This window comes from Lithobates pipiens, unplaced genomic scaffold (genome assembly GCF_037356315.1).
Source record: "Lithobates pipiens isolate NorthernLeopardFrog02 unplaced genomic scaffold, aLitPip1_a1.2 Scaffold_19, whole genome shotgun sequence".
Lineage (NCBI taxonomy): Eukaryota > Metazoa > Chordata > Amphibia > Anura > Ranidae > Lithobates > Lithobates pipiens.
Window position 1 is genome coordinate 231576492 of NW_027507764.1, and position 26330 is coordinate 231602821.

The window sequence follows — 26330 nt, forward strand, 5'->3', positions numbered from 1 at the left end:
ATTTTAAACACACGCACTGATACTACCACGGAGTTCCAACTAAAAATCTGTATTGTAACTGATATAGCGCACTATGCTATAATTAGGCCTTAGATGTTACTGCTTTCTTCTTTGAGAAATAATCTAAATTTGATTACGTTTTTTACTAATGCACTAAGATGAAACTAAAATAAAATTCAAAGTTGAAAATGCAGAATATTTTAATGGTATTTTCTTGCAGTTCCTGAAGTTTATTTCTGTAAAATACTTATTATTTTGGAAGAGCAGTGTTCTTGTGGAAAAAGTCCATATACTATAGTTTATAAAGAGAAAACATTTTATTTTTATTTTTTTACGGTTGTTTCTCCTATTAGAAACTCTAGATTTATAGCTCTTGTGTTGAACGACATTGGGCATCATTCAAACTGGAAGACAAGTCTGTGCTGGAATGGTGAGTAGGAGGGTCTGTGCCATACAGCAACAGAGATAGGGATATGGAATTCAATGCTGCTGAGGAGTGATCGAGGTTCTTTTTTTTTTGGGGGGGGGGGGGTTGTTTTTACCCAAGCTAAACTTTGGCTTTAAAACTTAAAAAAAATTCTAATGTCAATAGTAAGTTTAATTTATTGTTGTAATGTTAACATTAAGGATACAACTTTCACAGATATACTGTAGATGTTAGCTGTATTTTCATTACTGTATTAATAATACGAATTTATAGATTCTTTCTTTAGTGACTATTTAAATAGTTACATAGTTACTAAGGTTGAATAAAGACCCCAGTCCATCCAGTTCAACCTGAGTGAGTGTCTACAATTGTCCCTATCCCTGTACATTGCACTCTCACATCAGTCCCTACCCAAAATGTTGCCACAATCACTGCATATTAGACAACTGCTTAGATGCAATGTCAAGTACTTAGAGAACACATGCCTTTCTGACAGACAGGGCTGTCTAAAAGACTTCCTTTGAGAAGGGATAAGAAAAACAAAAAAAAAATGTTTAGGACCACCAAAAAGGAAGCAGATCCTGTTGATGTAATGAAGTGGTCCAGGAAGAATTACAAAGCAAATGCTTAAACACATTGATACCACAACGTATAACCACAAGTTTGAAAATGCATCCAAGCCTAAACGTAAAGCACCGGGTGTTTCTTCTACGCTGGTGTCTAAGGACAATGGAGATGTGGTGGTGATGTCGGACTAATACATTGACAGTCACAAGTTCACAACATCAACATGATATGTTTGTACTGTAATAGCATTTGAAATACTTGTAAATACAATTACATACACACACATACAATTACAGTTTGAGTTATGAAAATAGCCACTCTAGGCCTAAGTGTTTTCTATGTATCTTTTGCAGCAGTTCTCAGTTGAACAGTTGGTGAGGGAAAACTTTCACATGGGGACACCTGTTCCACTGAACACTGCTGCAAGGTCCAATTGTTATTTTAACAATGCATTACTGTCTCTTTGGCAGCTAGTTACTGCAAGGTCACTTATTTTTTGATGTCTCTGTGCTCCAGCTGGGGAGATTCACCCTCTTTCTTTGGCCTGTTTACCATTATCAGCAAAAGTGTGATCCAATCCCTAACAGAAAAAGAGGAAACCTCTATTCTATTGATCCTGGTGGCTACCTGGAACTGAAATTGAATGGAAATTTCTCCAGTTGGATGCAGGTGACAAAACTGCTAGGTTATATTAATACTGACTTTCATGTAAATGGAGAAATATGTATTTTCCTTTGGTTATACATTAAGCACTCTGTTAAAAACACTAGCTGCATGTTTGTAGCTTAAATATTGGTATTTTCATTGTTTTGCACTAAAGGAGGTCATTTTTATACACATTTTCTTAACCACTTGCAGACCACCCACCATCATACGATTGCGTCTGTTCCCCTGGTGGCCTGGATGCCGAGTGAGGGGAAGATGGCCCCCACTCGGCATCATAGCATTGACTGGCAGAAGCAATTTCAAACGTCACTTCCACCCAATGCTCTTAAAGGAAAAAATGTTATTTCTTTTTTAAAATTACATTTTTTTTTTCTATTGCATTTTAGTGTAAATATGAGATCTGGGGTTTTTTTGATCCCATATCTCATATTTAAGAGGTCTTGTCATGATTTTTTTTCTATTACAAGGGATGTTTACATTCCTTGTAATAGGAATAAAAGTGACTCAAACAGTTTTTTTAAAAGGACAATGTTAAAAAAAAAAGTAAAAAAAAAAGAAAAAATAAATAAAATTAAATTTAAAGCGATCCATCCTGCCGAGCTCACGCGTAGAAGCAAACGCATGCACGAGTAGCACCCATATATGAAAACTGTGTTCAAGCCACACATGTGAGGTCTCACTGCAATAGTTAGAGTCAGAACAATAATTCTAACCCTAGACCTCCTCTGTAACTTAAAATTGGTAACCTGTAGATATTTTTAAACGTCGCCTATGTAGATTTTTAAGAGTAGAAGTTTGTCGCCATTCCACAAGTGGGTGTAATTTTGAAGCATGACATGTTGGGTATCAATTTACACAGCGTAACATTATCTTTCACAATATAAAAAACTATTCAGATAACTTTACTGTTGCCTTATTGTTTAATTCAAAAAAGTGTATTTTTTCCCAAAAAAGTGTGCTTGTAAGACCGCTGCACAAATACGGTGTGACAGAAAGTATTGCAATGACCGTCATTTTATTCTCTAGGGTGTTAAAATATATATATATATAATTCTTGGGGGTTCTAGTAAAAAAAAAAAATGATTTTAACTTGTAAACACAGAGTCTGACAAATGGGCCTGGTCCTTAAGTGGTTAAAGTGTCATGAAAAAAATAGGCATGGTCAGGTAAAATATTGGTGCTGCTAGTACATTTTTGGTGTTCTGTGGGTAAAAATTTCACTTTGGGAGGTTGGCAACACTGACAGTGATTCCTGTATTGACTCTTCCTTCTGAAACTGCTTTTTTTCAGCAACTCTGTAGTTCAGAATACAGATTCTGAATTCAGTGACACAGCAGCCTCTACTCACAAGGCATGATGAATATTGTATGTGTCACAGCATTCAAGGAAATACATGTGTGAGGATCTTCACTAAGTAAGTTGCCATGCCAAACCTGGAGATCCCTGTCCCAGAACAGTATCTCCATTGCCTGTAAATGCATGTTATTAAAAGAAATAAATGTGAATAAGGTTTGCGCTATCATCAAATTAGGACTTTGCAGCTGTATTTCCTTTTTCCAGAAAAGGGATTTATGTGTACAGTAAATAATTATCATAATAATTGCCCTAATACCATTTTCAATATAAATAAAAAAGGAAATCAAAACCTACTTGAATTGTTACTTTTGTAGTCTGCCATGTCCACATCCAAAACAGTATGCTGAGTTAAAGTGCGCTCACCATCTTGCAACAATTGTAAGAATACCTTTTAGGGGATAAAAACAAATATTTGGTTAATTCACTTATTTTTTAAGTCCAATGTCACAAAATGTGAAGATAGATGTAGTTATATCTTGCACGCCTTGATACTGTTGCTTTATTTGACTGCCATTTTGAAGACATTATCAGTGTTTAAAAACTATGGTCTGATATAAGGTCAGATTTGTTAAAACAGGTAACACAATCAACCTGTGTCCCAGGGTTTGCATGAAATAAAAACCTAGGCATTTACTGGTATTTTCCCTGGTATGCCAAAATTGCACTAAAAATGGTTTTAACCAGTTTCTCCATCTTGTATAATGGTAGAATTACCGTCTCTGGAATGAATCCCCTTTTTAATCACTTACAGACCGGAAGATTTGGCTGTTTAATGACCAGGCCATTTTTTGAGATATGGAGCTGCCGTTTAACTGACAATTGCGGGGCCGTGTGATGCTGTACTCAAACTAAATTGACATCCTCAATTTTCCCCACAAATAGAGCTTTCTTTTGATGGTATTTGATCACCTCTGCGGTTTTACATTTTTGCTCTATAAACAAAAAAAGAGCGTACATTTTGAAAAAAAATATATATTTTTTACTTTTTGCTATAATAAATATCCCCAAAATGTTTTTAAAAAACAAATTTCTTGCTCCGTTTAAGCCAATATATATTCTTCTACATACTTTTTGTAAAAAAAATCACAATACGCGTATATTGATTGGTTTTCGCAAAAGTTATAATGTCTACAAACTATGAGAAAGATTTCTGCCATTTTTATGGAATTTTTATTTACTAGTAATGGCAGTGATCTGCGATTTTTAAAAAGAGCGGACACTTTTGACACATTTTTCGGACCATTGACATTTATACAGTGATAAATGTGTTCTGTAGTTAGTGTTTCTAACTTTATGGGGATAGGACTGACTGGGAGAGGAGACACATCATAGTCCCTACTTAATAGGAGAAATGATATGTCTCCTTTCCCCTGACAGAACAGAGATATGTGTGTTTACACACACAAATCCCTGTTCCAGCTCTAGGCCATACGCATCTGGTACCCTGCCATGCAGTGCGCGTGCCTGCTATTATTAATTTTTAAAAGGTACACACACCAAAACCACTTTGCCGATGTATATCAGATGAGCCAGTCGGCAGGTGGTTAATGCATGCCAATATTCTGTTGGTTTTGCTTGCAGCAGCTTGGCATTTCATTCCATTGCTGAGTCTGTCATCTACTAGGACTCCTAGGTCCTTTTCAGTCCTAGATTCCCCCAGAGGCTCTCCCTATAGCAAGTAGATTGCATTCATATTATTGGCACCCAAATGCATTATTTTAAAATTTTCAATATTAAACCTAATTTGCCATGTAGTTGCCAACCCCCATTAATTTGTTTAGATCTTCTTGCAAGGTTTCCACATCCTACGTAGCAGTTATTGCCCTGCTTAGCTTACTATCATCCACAAACACTGAGATTGAGCTGTTTATCCCATCCTCCAGATTGTTTATGAATAAATTAAATAGGATTGGTCCCAGGACAGAACTGCTTACCACACCACCAGACCTTTCCGAGTACTCCCCATTTATCACCACCCTCTGGACTCACCCCCATAGCCAGTTTTCAATCCATGTACTCACTTTATGTCCATGCCGACAGACCTTAATTTTTACAGTAAACATTTATGGGGAACTCTATTGATTGGTTGACTGATTCTTGGAAATGAAACATTGTATTCCACTTAAGAAGTTGCCCACTTCTAAGGAACAGGCTTCCATTTTTGCTCGGGAGATCTCTAGCTTACATGGGCTACCCAAGGTGATCGTCTCGGATGGGGATAGTCAATTTGTGTCCCGGTTCTGGCGAGCCTTTTGTGTACAGTTGGGAATTCAGCTTTCTTTCAGAACCATGAGCAGTATGAACTACAATCCATCATCATCGCATACACTACCTGGTTCAATGGAAAGGGTACGGTCAGAGGGGCGCTCTTGGATTCTTATCTTCAGATGTACATGCCCCTGTCCTCCTCTGTGCTTTCCATAGACATTTTCTTAATATACCTGGTCGCCCTCCGAGGGAGAGGGGTCATTGAGGAGGGGGTACTGTCAGGGGTGGGCTCAGCCTTCCCTTCTCAGAGCTCAGTACTCATCATTCCACGGTGACTCACCTGGTGATCATATCCTGCTGGTTAACAACCCCTGCCTGGATTAGATCTCCTGTGCCTTCACCTTGGTCAACATATCTAGAGACTGCCTGCTGTGTTCGTGTTGAAGGCTTGCCTGGCTGATGTCCCTTCTGGTTCCTGATCCTGTCTGCTGCTCTGCCTATGCTGATCTCTTGTTCCCTGATTTCCTGGCTTGTTCTGACTACCCTATTTGGTTACTGAACACTGTCTATGTTTTGCTAACATTTACTATTTGTACCATTTTTACCACTATATTAAATGGTGTGATTTTTACTGCATTTTCTGTCTCCGTCTGATTCATGGTTGCTGACATATATGCATTTTTACGTTGGAGTTAAGCCACCCAGGACTTTTGTTCTTTAGCTTTTTTAAATGTATTTCCCATTGGGATGCGCTGGCCAATACCTTTATTAAATATGCTCCAAAAGCATACACATTTTTCCTTTTTGTTCATTTTCCCCAGGATTTTATCCCATTTAATATCTTCTAGCAAGGAGCATAGTTTAGGTAGTTGGCTCTTTTGAAATTCAGTGTCTTTTTATTGCCCTTTTGTTTCCTATTTTTGTGATTTATGCTGAAACTAATTGACCTGTGGTCGCTGTTTCCTAAATTTCTCCGTATTTCTACATCCGTGATCAGGTCTGTATTGTTAGTAATCAGTAGGTCTAGTAATGCATTGTTTCTTGTTGGTGCATTTACCATCTGACCCATTTATTGTCCTGAAAGACATTTGGGAAATATCGAGCCTTTAAATGCACGGTTCCTTCCGCCCAGTCTATGTATAGATAATTAAAATCCCCCATTATAATGACACTTCCATTCCTTGCCTCCATTCCAAACTGTAATAGGAGATCTGCCTCCCCATCCTCCCTCTAGTTAGAGGGCCTATAGCATACTCCCAGTATTAATTTCCTCTTGGTTTCCTCCCTTTGAAGCTCTACCCATAAGGATTCCACCTCCTCCCTTGCTCCATTAGTGATGACGTCCCTCACATTCACTTGTTGTCAGGAACCATGAAACAGACAGAGACAGAAGTACAATCTAATCACACTTGTTTATTAATAAAAATAAAAGATAAATAGGAAAAAGCGAGCCAGAGTCCAGTAGCCAGATCGGGTTGTCAGCCAGTACAGACGTCAGGGATCCACGGAGAGCAACTGCAAGCAGAATGGAAGCCAGGAGGGATGTTAGCAAGCCAGTCTTGAAACAACAGCAGGAGATGGTTCCTAGTGATGTGACCAAACGTGAAGGCAAAGGAGAAATGAGCTGGAAGACTTTATATAGGCAGGCCAGACGAGCATCATCGGAAACAGCTGGTAACTGAAGAGAGAGAAGAGAGCTGGCAATTAGCCGACAGCTGACCGGCCAGCACAGAGAAGGAAGGGCTAAGCCAGCCCTGACAGTTGTACATCATTCTTGATATACAGGCATACCCCTCCCCTTTTTTACTCTCCTTATCTCTGTGATATAGGGAATATCCTTGAATGGTTGCCAGCTAATCATGAGAGCTGTTGAACCAAGTCTCAGAAATTCCCACAAAATCTTGTCAGCCAGACTCCTGGCATTAGTGAGCAAGCCATATAGTTTTGCCCGGTCAGATACTATCTCCTTTTTTGGTTGTTCTGAGGTTGCAATTTGGACTTGTTAATTTACTTACATCGAGTTTAAGTGCTTTAGTCAACTTACCATGAAAACTACCCTCTGATATTTGTTCCACGCTGATTATCTCTACATCTGGACTCTCCCCCCATTGCCTAGTTTAAAAGCCCCTCTAATTTTTTAGCCATCTTCTCTCCCAGCCGAGCTGTACCCTCCCCATTTAGGTGCAGGCCTTCCCTGCTAAAGAGCCGGTAACTGACTGTGAAGTCGGCCCAGTTCTCCAGTAACCCCAACCTCTCCTTTCTATGCCAGCTCTTCAGTGTCAGGAACCATGAAACAGACAGAGACAGAAGTACAATCAAATCACACTTGTTTGTTAATAAAAATAAAAAGGTAAATAGAAAAAAGCATAGTCAAGCATAGCCAAAGTCCAGTAGCCAGATCGGGTAGTCAGCCAGTCCAAAGTTCATAAACCAAATCGGGTAATCAGCCAGTCCAGATGTTAGGGATCCAAGGAGAGCAACTGCAAGCAGGATAGAAGCCAGGAGGGATGTCAGCAAGCCAGTCTTGAAACAGCAGGAGAAGGTTCCTAGTGATGTGACCAACGCAAAGGCAAATGAAAGAGTGAGCTGGAAGGCTTTAAATAGGCAGGTCAGACGAGCATCATCGGGAACAGCTGGTAACTGTGGAAAGAGAAGAGAGCCGGCAATTAGCCGACAGCTGAGCGGCCAGCCCAGAGGAGGAAGGGCTAAGCCAGCCCTGACACTCAGCCACTTGTTTACTTCCCTAATCTCCTACTGCCTTTCTGGTGTGGCTTGAGGTATTGGTAGTATTTCTGAGAATACTACCTTGGAGGTCCTAGTCCTCAATTTAGCTCCTAGGTTTTTCTAGGACACTCCATCTTCCTCTGATTTTGTCATTGGTGCCAATGTACACCATGATAGCTGGATCTTCCCCAGCCCCTCCCAGTAATCTATCCACCAGATCCGTCATGTGCCAAACCTGAACACTTGACAAACAACATACAGTTTGGCACTTCTGGTCTTTGTGACAGAGTGTCCTCTCTGTCCTTATGTCCCCTAGCACCAGAATCTGTCTTTCCTTTCCCTTGGCTTTACCCCCGCCCTTACTGGAGGAGTTTTTCCCCTGGCAGCTAGGGGCATGACTCTGCACATGAATATGCTTTGTTCTTAAACATTCCATTGTAGCTCTGGCTGTATGTTTAGGTTTGTTTTCCTACTGGAAGATAAACCTCAGCCCTAGTCTCAAGTCTTTTGTAGACTCTTAAAAGGTTTTCTTCTAAGATTGTCCTGTATTTGGCTCCATCCATGTTCCCATCAACTCTGACCAGCTTTCCTGTCACTGCTGAACAAAAGAATCCCCACAACATGATGCTGCCACCACCATGTTTCACAGTGGGGATGGTGTGTTCAGGTTGATGTGCAGTGTTAGTTTACTCCCACACATAGCATTTAGCTTTTAGGCCAAAAAGTTCCATCTTGGTCTCATGTGACCAGAGCACCTTCTTCCACGTGTTTGCTGTGTCCCCACATGTCTTATCGCAAACTGCAAACAGGACTTCTTATGGCTTTCTTTCAGCCACTCTTCCACAAAGGACAGTTTTGTGGAGTGCACAACTAATAATTGTCATGTGGACAGATTGTTCCACCTGTGCTGTGGATCTCTGCAGCTCATACAGAGTTACCATGGGCCTCTTGTCTGCTTCTCCGATTAATGCTCTCCTTGCCCAGCCTGTCAGTTTAGAGGGATGGCCATGTCTTGGAAGGTTTGCAGCTGTGCCATACTCTTTCCATTCTGGATGATGGATTGAACAGTGCTTCGTGAAGTGTTCAAAGCTTGGGATATTTTTTACAACCTAACCCTGCTTTAGACTTCTCTATCCCTGATCTGTCTGTTTTTTTCCTTGGCCATCATGATGCTATCTGTTCACCAAGGTTCTCTAAATTCTGAGGGCTTCACAAAACAGCTATATTTATACTGAGATTAAATTACACACAGGCGGACTGTATTTACTAATTAGGTCACTTTTGAAGGCAATTGGTTCCACTAGATTTAGGGGTGTCAGAGTAAAGTGGGCTGAATACAAATCCATGCCACACCTATATATATGTATATATATTCACATACATACATATATACCCACACAAACTGCTCAAAAAAATTAAGAGAGTACTTTTTAATCAGAGTATAGCATCAAGTCAATTAAATTCCTGGGATACTGATTTGGTCAGTTAAGTAGCAGAGGGGGTTACTAATAAGTTTCAGCTGTTCTGAGGTTAATGAAATTAACAGCAGGTAAATTAAATGGGCAACAGTGAGACAACACCCAAAACAGGAATGGTTTTACAGGTGTTTTTCTTTCCACTACTCATCTTTTCTGACTGTTTTTCATTAGTTTTGCATTTGTCTAGGGTCAGTATCACTACGGGTAGCATGAGGCAATACCTTGACCCTATAGAGGTTGCACAGGCAGTCCAACTCCTCCAGGATGGCACATCAATATGTGCCATTGCCTGGTTTCCTGAGTCTCCCAGCACAGTCTCAAGAGCATGGAGGAAATTCCAGGAGACAGGTAGTTACTCTAGGAGATCAAGCCATAGTCCTTAACCCATCAGCAGGACCGGTATCTGCTACTTTGTGCAAGGAGGAACAGGACGACCACTGCCAGAGCCCTACAAAATGACCTCAAGCAGGCCACTGGTGTGAATGTTTCAGACCAAAGAATCATTAACAGACTTAAAGTGGGTGGCCGAGGGCCCAACCTCCTCTAGTGGGGCCTATGTTCCCTGCAGAGCACTGTGGAGCTCAATGGACATTCGCCATTGAACTTTAGAATTGGCAGGTCTGCACTGGCACCCCATGTTTTTCACAGATTGGAGCAAGTTCACTCTGAGCACATGTGACAGACGTGAAAGGATCTGGAGAAGCCATAGAGAATGTTATGCTGCCTGTAACATCATTCAGCATGACCAGTTTGGTGGGGGGTCAATGATGGTCTGGGGAGGCATATCAATGGAAGGACGCACAGACCTCTACGGGCTGGACAATGGCACCCTGACTGCTATCAGCTATAGATATGAAATCCTTGGACCCATTTTCAGACCTTATGCTGGTGCAGTGGATCCTGGGTTCCTCCTGGTGCACCACAATGTCTGGCCTCATTGTATGCAGCCAGTTCCTGGAGGATGAAGGAATTGATAGAACATCTACAAATAGGTCCACCTGAAGCCATCAGGTTGCACCTTAATCTATTCAGGAGTTCAGTGATTCCCTGGTCCAGATCTGGGAGGAAATATCCTAGGACACCATCCGTTTTCTCATTAGTAGTATGCCCTGACATTGTCAGGCATGCATACAAGCATGCGGGGGGCATACAAAGTACCATTTTTAGTTGCTGCAATGAAATTTCAGCAAAATGGACTAGTTTTCTGCATAATTTTTTCACTTAGATTTTTTGGGGTGTCTTTAAATTCAGCCCTCTGTAGGTTGATAATTTTAATTTCCATCAAACAATGTGGCATCCCTTTGTTCCTAACACATTACCCAGTCCATTTCAGTATAAATATCCAGCATAGTATTTATTAATTTATTATTTATTTAAATAATGTGGGCACCTTTAGGGTAGGGACCGATGTGAGTGTGCAATGTACAGGGACAATTGTAGGAACTCACTCAGCTTGAACTGGATGGACTGGTGTCTTTATTCAACCTTACTAACCATGAAACTATGAAATAATTTTTGTAAAGCATACAAAGTAATACAAAGAATACAAACTCTGTGGATAGTAAAGATACACGCTGTCATTTATAACAAATAAGAAAAAGAAACCCTAATGCCGCATACACACGATCGGACTTTCCGGCAGACCTGAATCCATCGGACCATTCGATCGTGGGCTCCAGCAGACTTTTCTTCTCCAAAAGTCCAACGGACCTAGAAATAAAACATGTTTCAAATCTATCCGACGAACTCAAGTGCGATGGACTAAAAATCGGGAAAACAGTTTGTCTGTGTGTAGTTCGATGGACCAAAGTCAGCAGCTACAGTATGTGTAGCTGCTGACTTTTCTTTTTTTGCTGGGGGGGGGGGGGTGAAACTGTGAGGTAACAGATGCAGATTATAATGCTTTTTTTTTTTTTTTTAATGCTCTTTGTATGTTAGTATTTAGCTGTTATTCAAATCTACCGATATGCTACATATCTGTGACTTATTTGATTTGATTTGATATATGACTGTTTATTTAAAATTTGGGATTTTGTGTGCTGCAGTGCTGCTATTCTGCACATCTGTTGGAAGCCCCTCATTCCAGCCAAAAGCTTCTACCTCCCCCAACCCTGACTCTTTGAAAGTGATTGGGAAGGGGGCTGAGCAGCAATAGGTTAGAACACAAGGCCATCAACTCTCCAGGAAATATACAGAATTGCACTGCTGTTTTTAGAGCACCAGCAGTCCAAAATAATAAAATAAAATAGAGGCATGGCTATTCCGTTGTAAGTAGTTTTACATGATAGCTTAGTATTAACTTGCATGGGTGGTAATAGCAAAGAGAAAGCAGAATGGAGATAGAAGAGATGACAGTGGGACAGAAAGCTTCATTTGGTTTTTGTTATGTTATGCTGCCAACATTTCAATTCAGAAGCTCAGGGGTGCCAGAGGTCTATTACAACTGTAGCAATGCTCCCTGCTCTGATCTGTATTTTTTCACAGTGACTGCTGAACCAAAATGTGCATGAAGAGATAGCTTTGCAAAGTTTATGAAGCATAAATTAAGCTTGTAAAAAAATATATCCCTTCAAAATATTTTAGTTCAATGAACGGGTCAGTTTTTACTTTTCTTTTTAAAAAATGATTGAATAATACACCTAGCTTTTGATACTGGGAGACAAGCTCTTGAAACTGAGCTCTTGAGAGATTTGTGATAAAACATTGACTAGGAGTGTAGAATGAGCAGGGAAAATCAAAGAGAAAGAATTTTTCATGGCTTTTGATGAAAGTCAATTTTCCTTATTATTTTTTCAATTCAGTAAAAATATCTTCTCATGTATAAATGAGGAGTGGGTAATTACAATATGATTCTATTTCTATTCATACCATTCAGGACTCAGAATATGTTAATTTAAAATTTTCAGTGTATAGAGATCTTTTATACTGTCTGTAGTGGACATTATTTACAAACGCAATGACTACTCAGATATGTTATATGTAATACTGATATATAAGAAAATTATATTTTTCAAAGTATGTTTAATAAGTCTTAATGAGCTTGCAATGTAAAAATTTGCTAAGTATTGCTTACAGTGTCCTATGAAGCGATTAAGGGTATCTATCAAAGTATTCACCTAGTCCAAACATAGGATCTAACATACTTTGTACTTGGGCAAAGTGCCTTAAACTGTGAGCAAATTTTTAAAATAATTTTAGTATTGGCAGCCTGAAGCACTTTATAATTCTGCTTTATTTGAACGTAATGCATTGGATACCCATTTTCTAATCCCATTGTCTGCTTGCACTAAGGGTCATTATCTTTGCAGAGATAATGTGTGCCAGAAAGCTCTTCGATCAGCAGTTAGATTATGGGTATTGACTGGTGAGGAATGGAGGAGCTGAGTTCTCTGGCTTCATGCATGCTCAGTTGTCTAGCAACCAACTTAGACAACTCCAATATAAATAAATACAATATATTTTTTTCTTAAAGTGTTATTAAACCCCAAATATAACGCTGTGGCTAATTATGTACAATAATGTCTTCTGAAAGTTTGTAGAACCTTTCCTTAGTTTCCACATCTAGTAGTGTTTCTGCAATATCAGCTGATCCTCTGGCTGCTGCATTTAAGTGGTTGTAAAGGCTAAAGGCTTCTTTTACCTTTATGCATTATATGCATGAAAGTAAAAAACCTTCTTTGTGCTGCTCCACCCACAGCCCCCCCCCCAATACTCACCTGAGCATCCTCTCAATCCAGCGATGTGCAAGGGAGTCTCGGCTGTCTCCTCACTGGCTGACACAGCAGCAGGCTTCCACTCCTGTCAATCACAGTCAGTAAGCCAATGAGGAGCGAGTGGGGGGCTTATCTTATGGATACCAGCGGCCCGCTATTGGGGGCACTGGTCAAGGGGCAGGATCCAGGAGCACTGGCAGGGACTCAAGAAGAAGAGGATTGGGGAGCTCTGTGAAAAACCATTCCACAGAGCAGTTAAGTATGAGATGCGTGTTAATTGAAAAAGCAAAAAAGCAAAGAAAACCCATTTAATATCACTTTAACACTTGCAATGTGCATGCTCCGCCATAAGCCCTTTTTTTTCCTTTTAAGCCCTTGACTTCCTCATTCTTCCTTTTGTATCCACCTCACTTGACTTTTACTATCTACTTGAGGGGCAGCTACAATTGTTTAACTGACACATGTACACCCTGCCTGGAAAGCCTGCCCACATGTTACCACGTTCTTGCAGGGCAGAACCACATGACCGCAGCAGCGACAATGCATGTCTGGTGGCCAAGGGGAAACACAAAAAACTTCCAGCTGTTATGTGTGGAGAATGACCCAGAGGCTTACTGACTACTCCACCCACTGATTGCATGTGTGGGTGCAGAGTAAGGGAATAAATGTCACATGATCAGCACATATAAAGACTCAAATATTGTATTTGGAAGTAGTTTATTACTATATTCAGCATACAGTAGCTTTTGTTCATATAATAACTAAGATTTAATGTCACTTTAAAGCGGAGTTCCACCCAAAAGTGGAACTTCCGCTAGTTGTACTCCTCCCCGCTCCGGTACCACATTTGGCACCTTTCGGTGGGGAGGGGGGGACAGGATGCCTGTCTGTCACAGATATCTTGTTCCCACTTCCCGGAACCTCTGCTGTGGGTATTGACGTAACCGACAGGCTCCTCCTCCTCCTTCCCCAGCCACCGGGCCAGGAGGAGAGAGGAGCATAGCCTCGCGCATGTGTGGTAGTGTTCCTAAAGTGAAGCTGTATGGCTTCACTGCCGGTTTCCCTTACTCGCGATGGAGGCGATATGCACCCGACAGCTGATGGAAACAGATCACTGATCTCAAGGGCGGGTAAGTGTCCAATTATTAAAAGTCAGCAGCTGCAGTATGTGCAGCTGTTGGCTTTTAATTTTTGCAGTGGTGGGCGGACCTCCGCTTTTTTTTATTTATTTTTTTCATTTGGTACAAATTGGTGGTACAGGTATATACAGTACATCAAGAAAAATGAATTGGAAAAGGGTGAAAAAGGTACAAGATTGAATTATTGAATAAAATAATTGCTGAGCAGGTTAGTAGACACTTCATCGTAAAAAAATACAAAGATATTATGGTTTAAGTGAAAAAAATAAAAAATATTACAACAACTTCATCTTCATATGCTTTTTGGGGAGCTGGTGTGTCTTACCTATCAGGTACCTTCCTCCTTACACTTTCCCACAGTTCCCAAACTCAAAAGTCTCATCCCACAATTATGGGGTGCATTAGGTCCTTTAGAAGACCAACCTCATATCTCACAGTTTTACATAGGGTACTACTCAGCAATGACACCAGAGAGTTCTTGTCCCCAACTATGTTGTTCTATTACCATACTTCTTAAATCTTATCTGTGAGCAGTTCCCCTGCTGATTGGAGTTGAGCTCCTCTGTCCGCTCTATGGGCACCGGGTGTAAATGGACTCTGCTGTCCGTTTACTACAGGTTACCTCTAATCTGTTCTGCAAAAACAGGAAAGGATGCAGTCTTTCTCCGTTTTTTTTTTTCTGAACCTTAACAGACCCGGAGTAGGTGGGTGTAAGCAGACACGAGATTTCATCTTCAAATACGGTAAGGTTTCTTCACAGTAAGAGCTGTGAAAATGTGGAATAGACTCCCGCCAGAGGTGGTTCTGGCCAGCTCAGTAGATTGCTTTAAGAAAGGCCTGGATACTTTCCTGAATATACATAATATAACTGGGTACTAACATTTATAGGTAAAGTTGATCCAGGGAAAATCGGATTGCCTTTTGGGGGATCAGGAAGGAATTTTTTCCTCCTGCTGTAGCGAATTGAAGCATGCTCTGCTGGTTTTTTTTTTTGTTTTCCTCTGGATCAATTGTGGGCATAAAATTGGGTATATTGGATTGTACAATTATTTTTTATTTTATTTATTTGTTTTTAAAGGTTGAACTGGATGGACTTGTGTCTTTTTTCAACCTGGCTAACTATGTAACTATGTGTAACTATGTAACGAGTCTGTTTACATCTACCTCTCCATAGGGCTACATAGAACTTTTAGTAAGGTCCACCTGAAAAGCTGATAGGCGGACCTTATCTTAATGCCCTTGTGAGAGAGTTCTATAAGACAGGTCTTTTCAAAATATTGATAAAGAATTGTGTAAAACTGCCAAAGCAATAAATATTGATTTGATTTTAATTGCATATAGATTTATTATTGAATTCCAATGAACAAATGTACCCAGCAGGACAAAATTATATGTTTGATATTTTTTAGTAAACAGTCACATTATTTGTTGGGTCATCGATTTAGTAAACAATTAAACATTACAAGTGTGCCATAAACTCTGCAAAGACTCCTGGAATAGAGTCAGAAAGTCCTATGAGTTTATATAGAGATGCCAAATTCATAAACTTTTGTATCTATTCAATTTGCAATCTATCTCAGGAATTCAAAATGAAAATTAACCTTTTTCTAAATGTTATTTTTAATAAATTGTGAGGGGGAGGGGTCACTTAAGTATGATAGCAAAAAGGGTTTTCTGGTTCTAGAGATTTAATCTTTACAGATTTCTTTACAGTGGAGCTGTGAAAATGTGGAATGGACATCCTCAAGAGTTAGTCCTGTCCAGCTAAGTACAGGTACAGTTTTTGCCTTCATCTGGATCAACTGTGGGTATAGGATTGTGTATATATAGGATTGTGAAGGGTTTTTTTTTCCTTTTATTGGTTGAACTGGACTTTTTTCAACCTATCTATTCAACTATATTACTTCAGGGGCAAGGTGGCTTGTTCCCGCAAATCGCCATAGCTGTATGTCGGTGCGGGAACTCGCTTTTGTGGGCGTGCACGCTTCCATTGGCCTGCTGGGGAGTCAATCAGCGGGCCCGGCAGACTCTATGTCAGCCAGCCTCCTACGATCATTGCCCGCAGTGACAGAATGGGGATCTGCCTGTGTAAACAAGGCAGATCTCCATTCTGACAGGGGAGATCCCACAGATCCTGTCTTTCTGCTATGCAGGAAGATGGATCTGTGTGTTTCCCCAGTGACACATCCCCCCATACAGTTAGAACACACAGTGAACACATTTAACCCCTTGATCGCCCCTGATGTCAATCCCTTCCCTGTCAGTTATTAGTACAATAACAGTGCATATTTTTAGCACTGATTACTGAAATAATGTCACTGGTTCCCAAAAAGTGTCAAAAATGACAGTTAGGTGTCCGATCTGTCCACCACAATGTCGCAGTCCTGCTAAAAAATCACTGATCGCTGCCATTATGAGTAAAAATAAAAAAATTATAAAAATGCCACAAATCTATCCCCTTTTTTCTAAATGCGATAACTTTTGCATATTTTTTTTTTTTTTTACCAAAAATATGTAGCAGAGTACATTTTGGCCTAAACTGATAAATACGTTCGTTTTTTCTTACTTTTTTTGTGGAAATGTTTTATAGCAGAAAGTAAAACATTTATTTTTTTTGGTTTATAGCACAAAAAATAGAAAAACACAGAGGTCATCAAATACCACCAAAAGAAGGCTCTATTTGTGGGAAAAAAGGAAACCAATTTTGTTTGGGTACAGCATCGCATGACCGTACAATTGTGTATAGCAAAAAATGGCCTGGTCCGGAAGTGAATAAATTCTTCCAGGACTGAAGGGGTTAATCTATGTACAATACAGGACTAATATAGAAACTTAATATAAAGAATATAGCACATTTGTATTAATAAAGTTATATTTTACCTGCTCCATGGTTGTGTTAGTGATTCCATACCCAGAAATGTGTAGGGCATGTAGATTCTTGTCTAATTTGAGAAAAAGATTTTGGTACATCATTGCATCCACTTTTCCAGGAATTTCATATACCAGTCCAGTGTTACTATTTTCTCTAAGAAAAACTGTTGGAATGCAGTCCTGCACTAGTGATGTAACTTGAGTTGTATTAGTAAAATTTGTCTGTTAAAACATGAAAAAGCAAAGAGAATAACATGTAGCTTTAGAATGACAAAAAACATCACATCATTTTTTTTTTTTTAAATCTCCTATGTAGCACGTGATGGACTAAATAAAATCATAAAGCTGTTATGGAGCTGACGGATTCGAGAACATGGATCATTCCATCAACCTTTTTTGCTTGATGTATTCTTTATTATGCTGGTAAGCAAGGGACAGTCAAAACTATAATACTGAACACTTACCTGGACAAGCATAAAATTGGGGGGTGGGGGGGTGCATGCACAGAGGCTAACATGGCAAACACTTGGGAGCCCTCGGCTCAGCTGCTACTTGCCACGATGAGGCTGGAGGAACCTGGACTAAACTCAACAGTCACCCTGCCATCCTCATGGGAAAAATCAGCAGGCGATAGCCTGCCACATTGCCATCACAATAAAAGCAGAATGTGACTATAGTGTGCTTTCTCCTGGGGCCATCATCTCCTCCTTCCCTCACACAGAAACCTGCGGCAGATCCCCCAAAGCCAACATCTGATATACAGTAGGTGAGGATGCTAACATATTATCGCCTTCTGATTTGAAGCTGCCAGCACCTTATCTCACTACCTCTATACTAAATGACAGACTTACATTCTGATGCAGAATACCACGTGTACCATTTCCATAGAGCCAAGGGGGGAGATTGCTCTCATAGGAAAACATACTGACCATCTTAAAACAAAGTTTGATGACTTAGTCCAATAAGTACATGTTCTTCATGAATCCATGCTGATTACTGCTAATACTAATCTAATCTAATCTAAGCTAATACTGTTCTCATTACTAAAATCTTGTATATAGTCCCTTATCATCCCCTCCAAGAGTTTACATACTATTGATGTTAGGCTAACTTGTCTATAATTCCCAGGGATGTATTTTTGGCCCTGTTTAAATATTGGTGCTACATTGACTTTTCTCCAATTGGCTGGTACCATTCCAGTCAGTAGACTGTCAGTAAAAATTAGGAACAATGGTCTGGCAATTACTTGACCGAGTTCCCCAAATACCCTCGGGTGCAAGCCATCTGGTCCCGGTGATTTATTAATGTTAAGTTTCCCAAGTCTAATTTTAATTCTGTCCTCTGTTAACCATGGAGGTGCTTCCTGTTATGTGTCATGAGGATAAACACTGCAGTTTTGGTTACTGAAGCCCCCCGATTCTCTCGTGAGGACTGAAGAGAAGAATAAATTCAATACCTTCGCCATCTCCCCATCATTTGTAACCAGATGTCCTTCCTCATTCTTTATGGGGCCAATATGGTCTGTCTTCCCTTGTTTACTGTTTACATACTATTTTTTTTTGTTCTCCTCTGCTATGTTTCTTCCTCACTCTTGTATTTTTTGAAGGCCTTCTCCTTTGCTTTTATATGCATTTTTACATTGGAGTTTAGCTATCCAGGACTTTTGTTCGCTGTTTTAAATTTATTACCCAATAGGATGCATTGGCTAATGCCCTTATTTAATATGCTCTTAAAGCAAACCCATCTCTCCTCCACATTCTTTGTTCCTAAGATTTTATCCCAATTTATGCCTTCTAGTAAGGTTCGTAGTTGGCTCTTTTGAAATTCAGTGTCTTCGCATTCCCCTTAAGTTTCCTATTTGTGTGATTTATACGGAAGCCAATTGACCTTTGGTCGCTGTTCCCTAAATTGCCCTGTATTTCCACATTCATGATCAGGTATGTATTGTTGGTAATCAGTAGATCCAGTAACGCTTTATTTCTAGTTGGTGCATCTACCATCTGACCCATAAAATTGTCCTACAAGACATTTAGGAACTGGCGAGCCTTTGTGTGGTTCCGTCTGTCCAATCTATGTCTGGATAACTAAAATCCCCCATTATGATAACACTTCCCATCCTTGCTGCTAATCCAAATTGTGATAAAAGGTTGTTCTCCCCTTCCTCCCTTAGGTTAAGGGGTTAAGGGGTCTATAGCATACTCCCAGTATTATTTTCCCCTTAGCTTCATTCTTTTGGGCTCTACCCATAAGATTCCACCTCCTCCCTTGCTCCCTTAGTGATGCCATCTCTCACATTCACTTGTACATTATTCTTGATATATGGGCATACCTCCCCCCCCCCCTTTTTACCCTCTCTATCTTTGCGATAAAGGGTATATCCTTGAATGTTTGCCAGACAATTATGAGAGCTGTTGAACCAGGTCTCTGAAATTCCCACAAAATACAAATCCTCCTCGTACAATAGTATCTCTAGTTCACCCATCTTGTCTGCCAGGCTCCTGGCATTGGTGAACATGCCATGTAGTTTAGACCGGTCACATATTATCCTCTTATTGGGTATTCCGAGATTGCAACTAGGACTTGCTACTATATTTACCTTGGGTTTATATGCTTTGGTCAACCTACCACTAATGCCCCCAATACTAACCTCTGGAATATGTTCCATGCTGACTATCTCTATCTCTGTACCCTCCCTCCGTCGCCTAGTTTAAAAACCTAACATTTTGGCCATCTTCATTCCCATCTGATCTGCATCCTCTTCATTTAGGTGCAGTCCGTCCCTTCTATAGTACCGGTTATTGACGAAGAAGTCATCCCAGTCCTCTAGGAACCTAAACCCCTCCTTACTACATCAGCTCTTCAGCCACTTGTTTACTTCCCTAATCTCCCTCTGTCTTTCTGTTGTGGCTCAATGTAATGGTAGTATACCTGAGAATACTACCTTGGAGGTCCTTTTCCTCAATTTAGCTCCCAAGTCCTTAAAATCGTTCTTTAGGACACTCCATCTGCCTCTGACTATGTCCTTGATGCCAACGTGCACCATGACAGCTGGGTCTTTCCCAGCCCCTCCCAGTAATCTGTCCACCAGATCTGTGATGTGCCAAACACGAGTGCCCGGTAGACAAAATACTGTTCGGCACTTCAGGTCTTTGTTACAGATTGGCCTCTCTGTCCTTCTAAGAATTGAGTCCCCTACCACCACCTGCTTTCCTTTCCCTTCGCTTGCCCCCACTCTCACTGGAGGAGTTCTTCCCACGGCAGCTAGGAGAATCACTCAACTCCAGCAGTGTTGGTCCCTGACTGGTTTCACCAATGTCACTCAATGGAGCGTACTTATTGGGATGCTCCAGCCCTGGATAGGCCTCCCTGGTACTTCCCCCTCTACCCTTCCTGACTGTCACCCATCTACTCTTTGCTAGTGCCTGCACCTCTTTATCTTCACCCGCCCCTGTGCTGGCCCCTTCTGGCACCTGCCGGCACCTGCCGTGTATGTTTCTGGCTCTCCTTTAGTGTCGAGGGTCCTCTCAATGCTGACAGTTGCTTCTCCAGATTCAGAACCTGGGCTTCCAGGGAAACAATGCACTTACATTTTGCACAGCAGTATTCACCCTTGATCGGATGGTCAAGGAACGCATACATGCCGCAAGATGTACAACAAGTCTAAAGGCAGCTTAGGATTACCTAACATTTGGCAGTACATTTTAGCGGCCATATTCTCACAGCTTGCTCAGTGGTCCGCACAAATTGATGCTATAACATGGTTATCCTTTGAATACTCTTCGATTTTCCCATTTTTTCTCCCCGGCCTCCTCTGGGCTGACATAAATTCACACTGTAAACTAATTAAGCGTAATGTTATAGTTGCACACTCCCTTCAACTTTGGTTTAAACAAAGATACTTTCAAATTAGCCTCAGAAACCCCACTGCTGGCCTCATTCTTAGGCGACTCCAAACTCTCACAGGCTTACAATGTTTACAACTGTTATCTATGGTGGATTAATAACAACTTAACTTCCCTTAGATCCCTCACCAAAAATTTGAAATTTCTTTCGTTCAATTACTTTCAAAATCAATATGGACTCCCACCTTTCCGAACTCTCTAGATACAATCAAATTAGAAGTTTATTTGAAGATCATTATTCCCTCTCACTACAATCCCCATACACTGTTTTTGAACAAATCTGTATTAACTCCCCATGTAATAAAGGTGTAATCTCTTTGTTGTATGGTCATATAAACTGTGCCTCCATCCCAGAGAAATCAGGACCTATGCTTCAATGGGAATCCGACCTTGACTGCACCTTCACAACCCAATGTTTGGACATCATGTCAGATAACCTCCGCAAGAGTAACCACGCTGTCAATTAGAGAAACTACTATAAAACTTTTGACCAGGTGGTATCTCATCCCCAAAAAAATAAATAATTTCTAACCTACAGCCTCCCCCAATTGTTTTAGAGGCTGTTCCGAACCTGGAACTTTGTTACACATTTTTTGGCACTGCAAATTCATTAAACCAGTTTGGCAAGCTGCTAATAACATTATTAATGAAATTTCAGGCAAAGCAATCGACATTACACCTACAATATGTCTAATCTTTACATCCATTCCAAATACACCAAAACCTTGTATTAGATTAATACACTCTTTATTCAGTGCCAGACACTGGATGATTGCATTAAATTGGAAATCAAAAGACCTCATTTGGTCTTAGGTTATTTCCAGAATGGAAACCATCAAACTCACTGAAAGAATCTATCACCTGCTCCATGATAACATGCACATCTTCAACAAAAAATCGTCATATTGGAACCCTACCTAACTTCTCCTGTCCCTCCTATTTTGTTCTCCTTACCTTACTTTTGATTAAGATTGTAACTTTGAGTGCAACCTTTTGACTTCGCTATTTATAATCTGTAATGCTATGTGCAAGTTCATTCCATTATACCTTTTGTAAACAAAAAGATGTACAACAAGTCACCTCTCCACATCCATCGGACATTGTACCTATTAGATTTAATGAGGATTGGAGATTATACCCTGTCCAAATTACCCAACAACTAGCTTCCTGACACTAATACTCAAGACAATACACAGGTACTCAACAAGACAATATACAGGTACTCGCAGACCTACGTGCACTCGCAGACCTACGTGCATTCGCAGACCTACGTGCATTCGCAGACCTACTTGCATTCGCAGACCAACTTGCATTCGCAGACCATTCGCAGACCTACGTGCACTGGCAAACCACTCGCAGACCTACATGCACTCACAGACCACTTGCAGACCTACATGCACTCGCAGATCTACGTGCACTTGCAGACCTAAGTGCACTCGCAGACCACTCGCAGACCTACATGCACTCGCAGACCTATGTGCACTCACAGACCACTCTCAGACCTACGTGCATTCGCAGACCACTCAAAGACCTACATGCTTTCGCAGACCTACGTGCACTCGCAGACCACTGTGTCAGGCTAAATGAGTCACTACTAAAACATTAAGAAATCTTTGATAGGCTTTTTAACTCTTTCGTGGAATTCTTTCAATTAAATTAAGGGTCAGTGTTTAAGGCTTCCACTTTGTGGGAAGCAAATAAAGCCTTCGTTAGAGGCCAGTATTGCAGCCGGCACTCACCTCGCGCTGAGACCAACAATGTCTCAGTTACCATACACTATTCATAGTCCACAAAGATTACACTTTCTTTCTTCAATTATGCCCAAAGGAATTTAGCCATGTGGCTTTTCCTTGAAATAGACCATACAACATATAGGCCTTTGTAATGTAGAGCCCTCATCTAGTTAGGCCGCTAGGCTAAATTTAGTTTTTGCCATTACTTTACTTAGTGGAGCAGTAATTGATTGTTTTTGTCTGGTCAGGGTTTTCTAGCTGGGTTTTTTTTATTTTTCTGCTTCTGGATGAAGTTTCCAGACCATAGAGCAGGGAGACTGATGGTTTAAAATGATCAAAGCACAGATATGTTAACTTGGTACCATCATCTCTTTGAAAAAGAGCAGGGAAAAAAGCCATATTGGGAGTATAGAACTTTGTGGATGCTTGTTACAATAAAATTAATATATCACAGCGAAGTATAAACAAAATACATGATCTTATTACAAAAACATGAAAAACAGACAGACAATAATCACATAGAAAAAGCACTCTGTTCCCCCTAGCTAGTACAGAAGCCGCCATGCACAGTCTCATACACACCATCAATATTGGTTCTGTTTAGGTGATGTCTTTTTACTATTTATTGCTGAAGAAATAGAACAGGAGAGGGGTTTAGGGTCACAGGATACTCCAAAACAATAATAGAAATCAATGGGAGGATAAGCTTTGTAGTAGAAAATCCTTACAGGAGCAGGCACGCGCTACAGTCCCAAATCAGGTCTTACTCCTGATGTCCCAGGAACTGCCTGCCACCCAGCATCCACGGTTAGATTTTCAGTAAGGGAGGTAAAAGATCCTTCTCCAAACCAGAACTTCAGGGCAGTGCCCTCCAAGCTCCTCCGGGCCCTCAGCCCAGTTCCCAACTGAGGTCCAGACTGTAACTTATTGTCTCAGTAATTATCTTCCAGTAGCAGAAAACCCAGGAGAACTGGAACCCTCTTTGGAGAGAAAAGAACACTCTGGAAAGGTCTCCCAAACACTTATCACCTCCGCACCAACCATTTAGGTTGCCTTCTTCCAGGGATTGGCTCGAGCATGATAAATATTCATACTGGTAATTTGACTCTCTCTGCCCATAGAGCAGGGAAAAAAACATATTGGGAGTATGGGACTTTGTGGGTGCTGGTTACAATACAGTTAATATATCACAATGAAGTATGAGAAAAATACATGATTTTATTACAAAAATATGTAAAACAGACAAAGACAATAATCACATAGAAAAAAACAGGGGTCGTTTTCTCTATGTATATTCAATTTTCCACACATGAATTCCACATGTTTCACCTAAAAGGCTTCTTCAGGAACTTGCATGGACATTTTTTCTCTAATAAGTAGATTTTATATACCGTATATATATATATATATATATATATATATATATATATATATATATATATATATGTATATTAAGTATACAAATCTCAGACTTGAAGAAATACATAAAATACATTGAACCAAGTACATATATACATACATGGGTGCATCCAAGAGGGGTGGCAGAAAATTCTCAACCAGTAGGCTCTGGCTCCAATGCTTAGGAGATTCAGAAACCAGTCTGTGATAAATAATATCAGAGCAAATAATTGGGAACCAGGGCCCTCACAAAAAGAGACTGAAGCTGAATCACCCACAGAGAGGAGTACCATTGATTGGTTTAGGGGCTGTAGTGAAATCTATTGTTACCTATAAACGATTCAAACATATTAATATGAAATGTCAATGGCAATGCATATCATTCGAAAAACTTAATTAGATCAAATTATTTGGACATCTCATAAATAGATAAAAAGTAAAAAGTATGCTTATATAGAGAGTTTCTATTAAATGAGTGACTGGGGGCCTAAAGTGTCCAACACAATGCAGCTCAAATGTATGGCTATATTCAAAGCTGAAGTTCCAAGCCTACAGTCCTGCAGGGGTATAGAATATAATCCAAATATAACTTCCAAAAAAGGGAGACCAATTTAAACTGTCCTACCATAAACGTTATAGGAAAAAATGCTTGCCTGTATACACTGTTGGATCCATATAATAAAGACTCCTGAGCAGTGGCAGCTGTGCAAACAAACTGAAAAATACTGAAACCCCCCCATCAATTGCAGCCTCACTGTGCCCATCAAATGCAGCCACTGTGCCCATCAAACACAGCCACTGAGCCCATCATATGCAGCCATTGTGCCCATCATATGCAGCCACGTGTGCCCATCATATGCAGCCACTGCACCCATCACATGCAGCCACTTGTGCCCATCATATGCAGCCACGTGTGAGCAAATTCAGCCATTTGGGCCCATTGTATGCAGCCACTTGTGCCCATAAAATGCAGCCACTTGTACCCATCAAATGCAGCCACTTGTGCCCATCAAATGCAGCCACTTGTGCCCATCATATGCAGCCACTTGTGCCCATCATATGTAGCCATTTGTAACCATCATATGCAGCCACCCGTGCCCATTAGATGCAGCCACTGTGCCCACCGACCCCCCACTCTTGGCTCTGGCAGCACCCAACCCCCGCATGTCTCTGGCGGCAGCACTCCTCCGCGCAGCTATAGCAGCCCCTCCCACACAAGCATGGCTCTGGCAGCACCGAACCCACCTCCACACACACGGCTCTGGCAGCACACCCCCTGCACACTCATCTGCATGAACCCACTCCCCTTAATGCAGCAGCTCCTCCAGTGTGTCTTCTCCGCTCCTCTTCCTAAGTGCCAGGCATTCAATAGGGTGGCCTGGAACTTTGGCCAATCAGGAAACGGGTCTGCCACCTGATTGGTGGGGAGGAAGGTTAGTGTGAAAATAGTGAAAATGTATTTGATATCATCACACAATTGGGTGGGATCAGGGCCCATTCTCTGCGACCCAAGCCCACCCTATTTCAGGGGTGGATCCAGAGCCTAGTCTCGGGTGGGGCACTGCCAGAAAATTTTGCAGCGATTTGTTGGGGCAATAGCTGGTGTTAGCGCTTCAATCATCACAGCACCATGATTAATATAGTGTCAGGATGATTGAAGCGCATTATTTCTATTATTACATTGTAATATAAAATTAAATAGTTCAGCTCACCATAATGTAGAATCAGTGGGAGCCCTGAGCATGTCACTTTTCACGTCGCCTGCCACCAGATGCAGCGTGTCACTTGCTACGTTGCCTGCCACCAAAAGCAGCGTGTCACTTGCCACGTCGCCTGGCACCAGATGCAGCTTGTTACTTGCCACGTCGCCTGCCACCAGATGCAGCGTGTTACTTGCTACGTTGCCTGCCACCAGATGCAGCATGCCACTTGCTACGTTGCCTGCCACCAGATGCAGCGTGTCACTTGCTACGCTGCCTGCCACCAGATGCAGTGTGTCACTTGCTACGTTGCTTGCCACCAGATGCAGCATGTCACTTGCCATGTCTCCTGCCACCAGATGAAGTGTGTCACTTTCTACCATCGCCTGCCACTAGATGCAGCATGTCACTTGCCATCATTGGCTGCCACCAAATGCAGATTGTCACT

At 41.0% G+C, this 26330-nt stretch overlaps 1 protein-coding gene across 1 annotated transcript in view; it reads right to left on the reverse strand.

Annotated features, from left to right (window-relative positions):
* The window catches only part of LOC143998049 (glucosylceramide transporter ABCA12-like), a 73735-nt gene that overhangs the window by 38456 nt on the left and 8949 nt on the right, over positions 1–26330 (reverse strand). Inside the window, exons 3-4 of the mRNA XM_077493824.1 lie at positions 17159–17371; positions 3311–3404 (exon numbers count right to left, since the gene is read on the reverse strand). Of these exons, the coding sequence (XP_077349950.1) occupies positions 3311–3404; positions 17159–17371 (307 nt within the window). The remainder of the gene's footprint in view (positions 1–3310; positions 3405–17158; positions 17372–26330) is intronic.